The sequence below is a fragment of the Gossypium hirsutum genome, chromosome A11 (assembly GCF_007990345.1).
Source record: "Gossypium hirsutum isolate 1008001.06 chromosome A11, Gossypium_hirsutum_v2.1, whole genome shotgun sequence".
NCBI lineage: Eukaryota > Viridiplantae > Streptophyta > Magnoliopsida > Malvales > Malvaceae > Gossypium > Gossypium hirsutum.
In genome coordinates, this window is record NC_053434.1 from 52,859,851 (window position 1) to 52,872,782 (window position 12,932).

The 12,932-nt window shown below is 31.3% G+C and overlaps 1 protein-coding gene across 1 annotated transcript; it reads right to left on the minus strand.

Moving 5' to 3' along the window:
• Window positions 1-3,627: 3,627 nt before the first annotated feature.
• LOC121209853 (classical arabinogalactan protein 4) lies at window positions 3,628-4,752 on the minus strand. The gene has a single exon (XM_041081611.1). The coding sequence runs from the start codon at window positions 4,389-4,391 to the stop codon at window positions 3,942-3,944; it is 450 nt and encodes a 149-aa protein (XP_040937545.1). The 5' UTR covers window positions 4,392-4,752; the 3' UTR covers window positions 3,628-3,941.
• Window positions 4,753-12,932: the final 8,180 nt, after the last annotated feature.

Genomic DNA, 12,932 nt, shown 5'->3' on the forward strand with positions numbered 1-12,932 from the left:
TAAAAAGCTTAGTGAAATCATATAGAATATTGAATAATAAAATTATTTTTTAAAAATAAAAATAGTTAGTGAAGTTTTTTTTTTGTTAAATAGTGAGATTTGAGGTAACGATAATTTTGAGATATAATATTTGAGTGTTATATAAATTTTTTAATTAATTATTCAATTTAGTATTTATATAATTTAATAAAAATTATTAATATAATTAAAGAAATATTTGGTATACTGACTAATAGTATAATTTTTAAATTCCACAAACATAATTAAAGAGTTGGCAAGTATTTTATAGGGGTATAGTAAAATATTATAAAAATATATAATTAAAAAAAAGAGACACGAGACAAAATTTTAAAACTGCTTATAGAATAAATAAATAAAAGCACACTACCAAATATTAACATTATTTTATATTATATTATCATAAATCAAACTCAAATTTCACTTTTTCTTTTTATAACTTGCAGAGTATGTCTTGCATTTTTAGCTGAAACAGAGTTGTCGTCCCGATAAGGAAGAGGCATCGTCCCGAAGACATGACCACCAATGTCTCGATGAGAAGAGATGTCTAGTCCCAACGACGCGATGAAGGACGTCTTGATGAGGCAGCAGCCATGTCACAATAAGGTGACATGTTATGCAATTTTCTCGGTTTTCTTCTCCCAGCCAAATTCTAATTATTGTCCCAGTTGAATTCTGATTAGTGTAGGTTATTTTAATATTATTTGACTTACAAATTTAACCTATAAATAGATTTTTTTTCACGTTAGAAAGATAACCCATTACACATTTAGTTATTAGCTTTTACAAGCTTTCATATAATTTTGTGTTTACGTTTTGAGAGCTTTTTTCGGGTTTCGAGGTTTAGTTTTATCTCCATCTTTGTACTTTTCGTTTTTGTTATTATAGTAAAATTATATTTGTCTGTGGTTTTTTATCCTCTTTGGAATATTTTTTCACGTAAATATTTGTGTTCGATCTTTTCAACTTCTTTGTTATTTTACTTATTCGTTGCTTAATCGGGTTTATCCCCAACAAACTTGTATTAGAGCTTGGTCAATTTCTGCAATCAATCCATTCAGAGATAGCAGCAACAAGATTTAATATTGATAAGTTTGGTGACATCACAAATTTCAATCTGTGGCGAGTTTGGATGACTACAGTTCTGATTCAGAGCGATCTTGAGATGGTCTTTATAAAGAATAAGCATGTAGGCATGGACCAATCAGAATATTATAGATTAAATAAAAAAAGTTCAATCCATAATTCAATTATGTCTAACAAATAATGTGTTGCAGGAGGTTTTGATGGAGAAAACGACATTCACCTTATGGAAAAAAGGTTAGAATCTTTATGCGACAAAGTCTATGGCTAACCGATTAGTGTTGAAACAACGTCTATACACGTTTCGTATGGACGAAGGTAAGCACCTTAGATGTCACATCAGTCAATTTATTATTCTTTTGAATGATTTAAAGAATGTTTAGATTAACGACGGAGATTAGGCTATGCTATTATTATGTTTTTTACCCCATTCATACAAGTCTTTTAGGGAGACTCTGATTTGTGGTAGAGATAATCTCTAATTCGACGATGTGAAGGGTCATCTGTTGAGCAAAGACAAACTCAACAATGAGTTTGGTTCGGATAGCAAGTCAGATAGGCAAGCCTCGATTTTAGTAGAATTAAGGAAGCGAGACAAAAGATGTCAATATTGTAAGAAGTTCGGTCACGTCAAGGTAGATTGTTACAAACTACGAAATAAAAGGGTTGCTGAGAGCAACGAGGAAGATTTAGCTGGTGTTAATTTGGCCAATGATAAGGCTGATGATTTCTTGTTGGTGTCAACAAGCAAAAACTCCGAGCTTATGTTCGAGTGGATCCTAAATTCGGGGTGTTCTTTCCACATATGCCCCAATAGGGACTGGTTCTCCACATACAATTTAGTTGAAGGTGGAGTTGTGCGTATGTGGATTGTTCACCTAGTAAGGTAATCAATATTGGTATTGTTCAAATCATGATGCACGATGGGACAATCAGGACACTATCAGACGTCAGGTATGTACTTGATTTAAAGAGAAATGTTAGCTCCTTAGGAAATTTGGACTCGAAAGGTTGTAGAATTAACATCGAGTCAAGCGACATTAAAGTATTTTGTGGGGCTTCTCATTTTGATGAAAGGTAAAAGGATTGACAGTCTTTATATTCTGGAAAGATCAATGGTGATCGGTGAAACAAAATGTCCCTCATCTGTTAATGAGTCGACTCATTTGAAGCAGAGGCAACTTGGTCATAGAAGGGAAAAATATATGACTATTTCATATAAGAGAAGTTCTTTTTTGGATGCAAGTTTTGAAAAGATAGGGTACTACGTTCATGGAAATCAAACCTGGGTCAGTTTTGATTTGGCAGTACGCAAGCCAAAGACTAGAAGTCTTCCAGCTTCTAAGCACAACTTTGACTCAGTTAATTTGAGATAGGCTCGTGGCGAGCTTTGGAAAAGAAGATGTTGCGACAATACGAGCTAAGGCGGATATTTGTAGAGTATATCTCGCATTTTTGGCCAAAATAGAGTTGATGCCCTGACAAGGAAAAGGCGTCGTCCCGACGAGAAAAGACGTCTTGTTTCGACGATATGATGAAGGTCGTCCTGACAAGGTAGTAGCAACGTTTCGACAAGATGACGTGTTATACAATTTTCTCGGTTTTCTTCTTCCATTATGCAATTTTCTCGATTTTTTTCTTCCAGTCAAATTCTGATTATTTGCCCCAATCGAACTCTGATTAATGTAGGTTATTTTAATATTATTTGACCTACGAATTTAGTCTATAAATAGGCCCTTTTCCACCTTAGAAGGACAACCCATTATATATTTAGGTATTAGCTTTTACAAGCTTTCAGAAAACTTTATATTTGCATTTTGAAGATTCTTATTTCGGATTTCAAGATTTAGTTTAATCTCTATATTTGTATTCTTCGTTTTTTTGGTTATAATAAAATTATCTTTGCCCATAATTTTTTAATTTCTCCGGAGAAATTTTTTCACGTAAATATTTATATTCAATCTTTTCAACTTCTTAATTATTTTACATTCGTTACTTAACCGATTTTATCCCAACCTAATTAAAAAAAAAACAGCTATATTCATCTGTATCATGGGCGGTAATGGTTGGGTGTTTCTTTTTCAGACATTATTAAAGTCAACGTTAATCCAATCAGATGGCCACAAATTTTAATTTGTTTTCATCGCTCGTTCGGTTGATGCCAAATTTAATGTTGTAATTTGACTAAAAATCCATGCCTTTTTAAATAAATAAATCCTTTTTGGCGTATGTAAAACAATTATTTCGTGTACTAAATTGTCAAAACCTTGCTTATCAAAGTAGAAAAAAAGGGGACAAATGAAGTCTGTTTTCGTCTAAACATTAAACTTATCTTAGTGCTTTCATTCAAGGATGCCTCCAATGGCCATTATACACACTAGCACACGTGTAAAAAGAAATGAAAAGAAACCAAAAAGGTGATTTCTCTAGATTTGATTATCGCTTGGGAATTTAAATAAAAATAAAAAATAAAAAGCAAATAATGCATAAAGTAATTAGACATGAACAATACATGGAGATGTTACATTTTTTTTAAAGAATAACAAACTGTTTTTATTCCACTGTAATTAGATGTACAACAGTCCAATCTCTACAACCATCCGGTCTTTACGCGTGTCACACCACCAATACAATCAACCATCCGAACCCAAAATAATAGAATCGTCATCATCAAACATACATAACAAATAAATTAAACAAAAACCAAAAAGTAGGGTGCAATGAAAAATATAAAGTAAGAGAAAAAAACACTACTCGAAAGAACAAAAGAGAGCATGAAAGTAAAGATTCTCAAGAATCATGATCCAAAACCCAAAAAAGCTGGACTTCACTTCACTTTCTTAAGCCAAAACGGCAGCGAAGAAAGTGGCGGCAAGAGCGATTGCACCAATGAAAACACCGTTGGTGGAGGCGGCAGAGGGAGGAGGGCCTTGGTCGGCAGTGGGCTCGGAGGCTGGAGCAGGTCCACTTGATGGGGTAGGACCTGGAGGGGAAGCGATTGAAGGAGAAGGTGAAGAAGCTTCAGGAGAAGGAGATGGGGAAGTGGTGGGTGATGGGGTTGGAGCTGGAGATGCAGATGGGGTTGGGGTTGGGGATGGGGATGGGGATGGGGTTGGGGTTGGGGTTGGGGTTGGGGTTGGGGTTGGGGTTGGGGTCGGGGTTGGAGTAGCAGCTGGCGGTGGTGGAGATGTGGGTGGGGATGATGTGGGTGGTGCTGTTGGTGCTTGAGCCATACAAGCGGTGGCCAAAAGACCCAACATCATCAAAACCTTAAACATGGTAGCATTCATCTTGGCTTAAAACTCAAAAAACTTGGACAGGAAAGAAAGGAAAAAAGGAAGAGTCTTTTCTTTGTTTTCTCCTGGAGTTTGGTAGTGAGGGAACTGAAAAGAGGGAGGGAATATAAAAAGGAAGGCGATAGTGGAAGTGGACAGCACGGAAAAAGAGACGAAATAACAAAAACAATAACGCAAGTTGATTCTTTCAGATTGTTTATACAAAACTATATAAATATATGTTATACTTATATATTCTTAATTATTAGCATCCCATCCATAATTACATACATGCAAGCACATAATATGACATGGTGGGATTAGCTAAGCAATGCGTTACGTTTAATTATTTTTACACTTTTAACTAATTATTATTTTTTCAGCTTCTTCAAAGATCGGATACAAAAGCTGTAGGTAACCTGTAAGGGCTATGATTCTGACACCTGTCCTTGATTAGATGAACTTAATAACCTCAATTACTGATGTAAATTTTGGATTTAGCCGCTGATTTATCGTGTAATGCCACAAAGGGTTGGGCAATTGTCGGTTGCTTAAGGTAAGTAAAATGTCCTTTTCTATATATCAGAGGGTTTTGACAAATACATCATATTTTTCTAGTATAAAAATAAAAATATTGGTCACCTTTTTCCCTAAGCAGACTACCTTCCGCGTTAAACTTTTCAACTACTTCTTCAAAGTAGTCGGTGATATTACTTCAATAACCCCTTTGAATATTTCTATGGTATACACATGATTAACTCTGGATCCAAATAATCTCATCTATTTGTTTTTATTATATTAGGGTTAGCTCTTTGATTATTTCTCGGAATAATTAAAGATTTAAGTCTAAACATGGGGTTTCAGCACAGACGTCAAGATCACAATGGCTGTGATTGATGGTGATACTTTGTTTACACCGTAGATGATTTTATCATTAATTAAATGGATAATTAATAATTACATTTGTTTAATGGTTAGCTGAGAAGTAGCCGTTTTCTGGAAATAATTGGGGACAGAGTAATTAGAATAAAGAAATAAATAAAATAATTAAAAAGAGCCGTTACAAATGGAAAATAACTAACACGTTCCCATTTGTGAGCCAAATGAGGCTGTGTCTTCTGGTCCAGCTCCAAGACAACGCGGAGAAGTTTGAAGAAGTCGTGATACTTCCTTTTCTTGGACGACAAGTGTTTTTAGGTCAGCAATAGGAGACACGCGGTAAGCTGAGAAAGGTGTTGTATGAAATTTAGGGTGAACCTGGCTGATGCTTTTTGAGTGGTTGAATCGTGACAACCAATGGAGGAATTAGCCAGACTATTTTATCGGGAATAATAAATTATTTAAATCACGAATTATGAATAGAAAGGAGCTGGCAAAAGCTGGCAAAAATTTAGAGAATTTGGGGAGAATTTGAGAACACAGCCATATTACCAAATTATTCCGATTTTAAAATTTTGACAATTTCGGACTTAATATTTAATTCTAACATTTTCCTTTTTCATCCAATTGTATTTAAGAACTATTCACTCATTTGACCTGGCGCAATTGTATTTTTTTTTAATTAACACTAACATTTCTTTTTTTGGGCAAATAACATCTTGGCTGAGTTTTTTAAGGTTACAGTCTTTTTAACCTTTTGATTAAGTGCAATTATACACTTAGAATTTGAATTATAATTCATATGTATATATGAAATTTTGATTTTAGTTCAATTGTACACATTTAAAACAAATGAATACACACATTTATTTTTCATATTTGATTAATATAATTATTTGTATATGCAATATATCAACATAAAATCGTGTTAATTTGATAATATTGTTAGTAATTTGTGAAAATTGAATCAAATTAAAATTTCATATATAAAATCGCTAAAAATCAAAGTTCATGTATAATTTAGATATTTATCTCTATATTTATTTCTCAAAAGTTATGATCAAGTATGGACATAACTTATTTATGTGCCCATGATTATTTTATTCATAAAAAATGCTATAGTTTTTTTTTATCATAGCTTATTTACAAAAAATAACTTTCCAAAGTTATGAGAAAGAAGTTATATTTTTTACAAAAAATATTATGAAAGTTCTGGATAATTTATAAAACTATTTTTTATAAAGGTTATATATTATAAATTTTATATTATTTTTTACTTAATTTACATATTATTAAAAATTATATAACCTAATATAAAATATAAATCTTTCTCCAAGTTAAGTTTATATAAGAATTTATCATTAAAGCTACAAATTATTTGGAATGTGAAGCCAAAAATTTTAAGGTCAATGCTAATTATGTAAATAAAAAAGTATTCTTGTACCATATTATAGGGTATGATACCATTTGATGGAAAGGCGTTAGACACAATTACCATAGATAGCTCACAAACTTTTTAATTTAAGACATTTGAGGCTTCAAAATGCGGTTAAGAAGACATTTGTTGTTCTAAAAAGATATTTTTCATATTAACAACATCAACTTAGTAAAGCATAACAAAATAATATTGGATCGTACTAGTGTATTGCATATTTCATAACTTCAATTATAGGTGAAATTGAGATGATTCATACTTCATAGAGTACTAGAAAGAAGGAGCTCTTGATAATCTTAATAATTAATATTCAAATTCAGACGATGATGAACTCGGTTAAGGACCAATAGATGATGATAAGGAGTATTAATTAAATATTAAAGAGAGAATAATCTAACAAAAATGCACTAAAACATTTAAAAAAATTTCATATGGTTTTTTTACTATTTTTATTAGTAATTGTGCTATCAATTACTTTTTTAGACTAACATGATTCTCATGATGATTTGATTTTAATTTTTGCTAGTTTAGAAATTATTTTTATCATACTAATATTTTTTATAATAATTAATATTTTAAAAAAATATAAATTAGGTAAGTATATAATTATAATTTGTACTACCAAACATGACAAAAGGAATTACGATGTAATTACACTCTGTCAGCCAATCATCTAGGGAATTACAATTTTTTGTAATTACAAAAGAGTGCAATTAATACCATAGTAATTAATCTAATTCAAAATAATTTTCCCTTACATAATGCTCAAAAAAACACTTCGTTTGTCAAATATTGGTAGAATCTAACATGATGTCTTGGTGAATACAAGTAAGATCATCTTTTACCCACATTGACGAGGACTTGTGATGTGCCCTCACTAGCTCGTGCTTGTGACAGCCTATATTCTAGCAAATTGGTCTAAACTCTTTTAACAACAACATCTTTAGGGGTTGTTTGAAAATTAAAAACGGACTAGTTCCTTGAAGTTTACCCGCAAGTTTGTAATGAGCAAAGAGGACCCCATGGAAAGGACACAAGCAAAACAACTTGACTTTGGAAGAAGCTCAGAATTCTAAATGTTTTTCAGATTTCTCAATTTGGATCAATGTCAAATTTTCCTACAAAAAAATTGCTAGCTTTTCCTTGTTTCTCTCCTTTTTGTCTAGTGCCACACTACAACATCACTAGCCATTGATTCATAGAATGGAAGTTGCATATAACTTTAGAATCCAATGGTGAAATTTATGTACATATTAACCAGTTGGCTAATTGTTCTATTCTATCATCAACTGTAAGTGTTCTAGAAGAACCATATATTTTGAAGTTCACAACACCAATAATTCATCATTCCATATTTGGACCATGTTACATATGCCTCTTTGCTACTTTAGACACATTTAAAGGACCCCTTAGCTTGCCAGACACTTCTCTATGGATAAAAATGCATTTGAAGGAAAGTTTGAGACTTCGAGTCTATAAAATCACATTTAGGAAAAATATTTGGACTTCAATATTTAGACCATGTTACATATGCCTCTTCCATTGAGTGAAGCTTTTTGAGTTGACGATGACTTGTATTCTTTTAAGTCCACAATGGTTCACCTTTCTCAAGCTCGTGGGAACTTGAGTGACCCTTTTTATCTACGTCTGACCAGAAAGATTAAACATTTCCTAAAACCTAAGAGTCATTTTTTGGGAAGGACAAGATAATCAATAGTGGTTGCAACATACTAGTTCACATGTCTTGCCCTTATAGTTGATGAACAAAAGTGGTTTTATTCATGATGGCAGTGTTTTCTCTGACATTTTGCTTTTAGTTTAGACTCTTTATCTATGACTTGGCTCTTATCATCTACTCATATCACTTTCTTTAATTTTTATTTCTCGAGCTTTAATTTATATGTACTATAGCATTATGCTCTTTTCTTTTAACTTTTTTCCTTTCCCCTAATCATATGTTACCTTTCTTTTTCTTTCTTAACTAATTTTTTTTGTTTTTTTTCAATCATCCTTTATTTTTAAGCCTGTTGTTGCAATAATTTTCTACAAGTAGTGGGTCCTTCTAATTCTCAATAAGGTGATATTGTTCTTAAAACTTTAAACTCAGTTAAATTTTCACTCTAGGATTTTAAAGTTATGGGCTTTGATGTGATAGCCTAGGAGAAGCATAATTTTGATTAGTGGGTATGCAATAATGTATGTTAGTTTCATGTTTTAATAGTTCCATTCTTATTATCTAAATTTATTAGTGTAGTAAATTCAAAGTTTGTAATCTCTTTTGCTGAGAAGATTTGTTTACCAGGTTTAAGAGTGGGATTTAGTATTGTTTGATTTTGTAATGAGTTAATTGGTATTTGTGTGTTAGTAATTGTTGAGAACACTTATCATATGGAAATATGAAGATCTTTAATACTGATAACACAATTGGTTGATAGTGATTGTCAATCAGTTTCATGAAAATAATGAATCGTATAAGTTTATGACCAATGAGGCTAGACAGTAATATGTGAAGTTCGCTAATGAGCCTCCAATGCATGAAAAGGATTTTGATTTCACCACTCAACAATTTTATGAGCTAATACTGATGTTGGTTGAATGATTGAGATGGATTACTTTTTCTGATAGCTTTATCGACATGTGATTTTGTTAATTATCAATGAATTTTACACAAATCTTCTTGATGTTGTCAATGTTATTGTAATGGTACATGAGGTTCCATATCTGTCACGACCAAAGATATTAATAGGTTGTGCAACCCCCTAACATATGTACTGATGAGTATGATCAATTGGAATAAAATCATCTAGATTATAATAAAATAATCCAACATGAAAGGCAAGCAACTTGGGTATTGAACAAAAATGGGAACCCTAAGTATTTTCAATAATCCATTATGTTTGTTGTTGCAAATATGTAGATGCATTTTATTTATGCTTGAATAATGCTTAGATGCATTTTATTTACGCTCGACTAATGCTTAGAACGCCACACATATTCCTTCTGATTGGGAAATATTGTTGTAGTTCTTTTTTTGTAAGAACGTAAAATTGATGTTGGTTGATTCATAACACATAAATGTGTATGCACGAGGAGCTAGAAAGGCCTTTGGTTTCCACACCTTATTACAAAGTTGTGTGTAGAAGTTAGGGTGTAAATGTTAGATGATGAATGGAAGTGTAAGTTGAAATAAGTATTGAATAACAATATATATAACAATATCTTAAATGATCTGATAAAGATTCAAATTAGAAAGTTCAAGAGTCACTAAATGATAAAGAAATATTTGATCTTAATAATACTCCTCGAGGAATGCTATAATAACCTATTTTTTAATGGTGTTAGAGACGGTGGTTTCAAAACTTCAATTTCCAATGACCGAGTCCTTAAATATTATTATATAATATTTATGAGTCTATTATAGTATTATATTGAATTTTATTTCAGTAATTTTATTGGATGGTTAGCAATTAAGGTACAATGATTGAATTGTAAAAACCATAAAAGTTAATCCTTATTGATTTTTATTAGTTAAAAAGGTTCAGATGATAATTATTATTGTAAAAACCATAAAAGTTAATCCTTATTGATTTTTATTAGTTAAAAAGGTTCAGATGATAATTATTTGAAGATTTAAGTAGCAATTATGCCATATTTTATAATTTTGGATGGTTAGTGCTTGTTTTCTAATAAAGATATTGTTAAAATTAAATTAAAAATAAGTTAAAACATTAGTAAAAGTGGCCATCTTCATTATTTCTTCTTTCATCACTGTTTTTACAAAGAAAAGAATAAGGGAAGCCATTATTGAATGCTTCAACAATCGGTCAAGTTTCTTCCTTTGCATGTAAGTCCAAACCAAGCTCGTTTTTCACAAATTTTATGTTTTTGATATCATTATAGCTTGATTTAGCTAGCCCAGGGATTAAATTGTGAAACTGTTAAATTTTTCTAATGTTTCCATTGATATTTTTGAAGCTTTTGGTGTTTAAATGTTAACTTTAAGTTTAGAAATGAAAAAGAGACTAAATGGTAAAGTTTAAATGCTAGTTTTGATTATAGGGACTAAAATGAAAATAATTATAAATTAGTATGAATTTTCTATAATGATAGGTATTAGAGGGCTGTAAAAGAATTTGATTGAAATTAGATTGCAAAATGGGGCTTTAATGTGAAAGATCTGATAGTTTTGGTTTTAAGGACTAAATTGAATAAAATGTAAAATTTAGGGAAATTATAAAAAAATAAAATTAAATTGTCATATGCATTAAATAAGATGTTATAAGGTAATTCAAGTTGATAAATTAAAAAGAATTACCATATAGATCAAGATTTGAATCAACTAGTAGATAATCGAAGAAAAGAGAAAATTGTGGATTAGTCCTCGACATCTTGATAACTATCATTTTTGCTAGGTAAGTTCATATGGTGTAGCTATGTTTGTAAAACGTATTGGATGTATTTAAATTATGAAATTATATCTTGTGGTTTTGTTTTGAATTGGTTATAAAATGGTACAAAAAGGAAAGAAATGGACTGAATTGTAAAGAAATGATCTAATGTATTAAATGTGTCGGGATGAACGTAAGAAAGGATAAGATACAATTGGCATGCAAATAGGGTTATTTTTTTTGCTGTACAAGATATGATATGAGATGATACTAATGTACAAAGAATTCACTATTTAAACCGGAACCTAACATTTGTTCCGGATTACCGAGTCTTGTCTCTATGGAGACCACTATTACTAATTGTCTCTACAGAGACCCTAGTGTGTTTTGGAGGTGTAACAGCCTTAACCCATATCCGTCGCCAGAACAGGGTTTCAGAGCATTATCAAAACTTTCATAACATTTTAAAAATAATTTATGTAAATTATTATACAATAACCGAGATCATATAAAAACAACTCTTAATTGGACCCTCGAGACCCAATACGAGCATTAGAATCAAGTCGGGACTTAATAGGAAACTCTAAGAATTTTTTTATGAAATTAAAAAAATTTTCCAAGGCACAGGGCTCAGACGCCAGTGTGGTCCAAGGGACACGCTCGTGTGACCCTAGGACACGCTGATGCTGCAGGCCATGTTCGAACCCGTGTAACTCTCTAACTTTTAGCATATTCATCCATGACCCAAATTTCATACCTTGATAACTTTTCAAATTAGTCCTCCAAATAGATAGATTAGACTATCCCAATTCCAAAAATATAAAAATTACTAAAAACGGGACTTGATTTCATACCTTTTTAAGCTTGGAAAGTTTTCTTCCTCTCTCCGAGGATTTCCATAGAAATTTTGGGGAAGAAGACATGAAAATAAGATGATAATTTATTTTTAATTAATTATCATCTTTTAATTTTTATGATTTCCAATTTAGTCCCTACTCTTTTCTAATTTTTCCATGGATGAGTCACTAAAAATCTGCATACTTTTCTTTAATGGTCTAATTACCATATAAGGACCTCTAGTTTTGAATTCCATAACTATTTAATCCTTATAGCTACTAGAATTCAACTTTCACATTTTTTGTGATTTAGTCCTTCTCGTAATTAGACACTTAATCGATAAAATTTTCGTATCAAAATTTTCACACGACATGTCCATCTAACATGTACCATATAATAAAATAAAAATAAACTTTATTTTCGGATCGGATTTTTGGTTCCGAAACCACTGTTCCGATTTCACTGAAAATGGGCTATTACTGGAGGAATGTATTGTCTTATGACATATGATACCTATGGGCTTAACAATTCTAATAGTATATGAAATGCTGTGATACTATGGAATTATATGAATGCATATATGTAATTCACAATAAGAAAGTATATAAAAGATTATGCGATCTGTTCAAGATCGAGCCCTAGGTGCTGAATTGAAAGATTGAATCAATAGACTCTAGAAAGAGATTCGAATGGTAAGTTAAATGGTTAAATGGTATTAATTGAACATGAAAATTGAATAACCTAATGTCAAAGGTATACATGTTAAGTACATTAATGGTTTTGATTATTTAAATGGTATAAAGGTTGTCACTTGACAAATGGTATGATTTGGTCAATTCTATTGTACTGTTGAATGGTATGATATGATAAATTTAAATGTTAATATCAAATGGATTGATGTACAAAATGGTTATATGCATATTTCATATGATATTGGAAGCTTTTGGCATGTATGTGTGTGTGATATGGTTAAAGACTGGACTTGAATTGGTTATTTGCATTTGATTAATACTTATG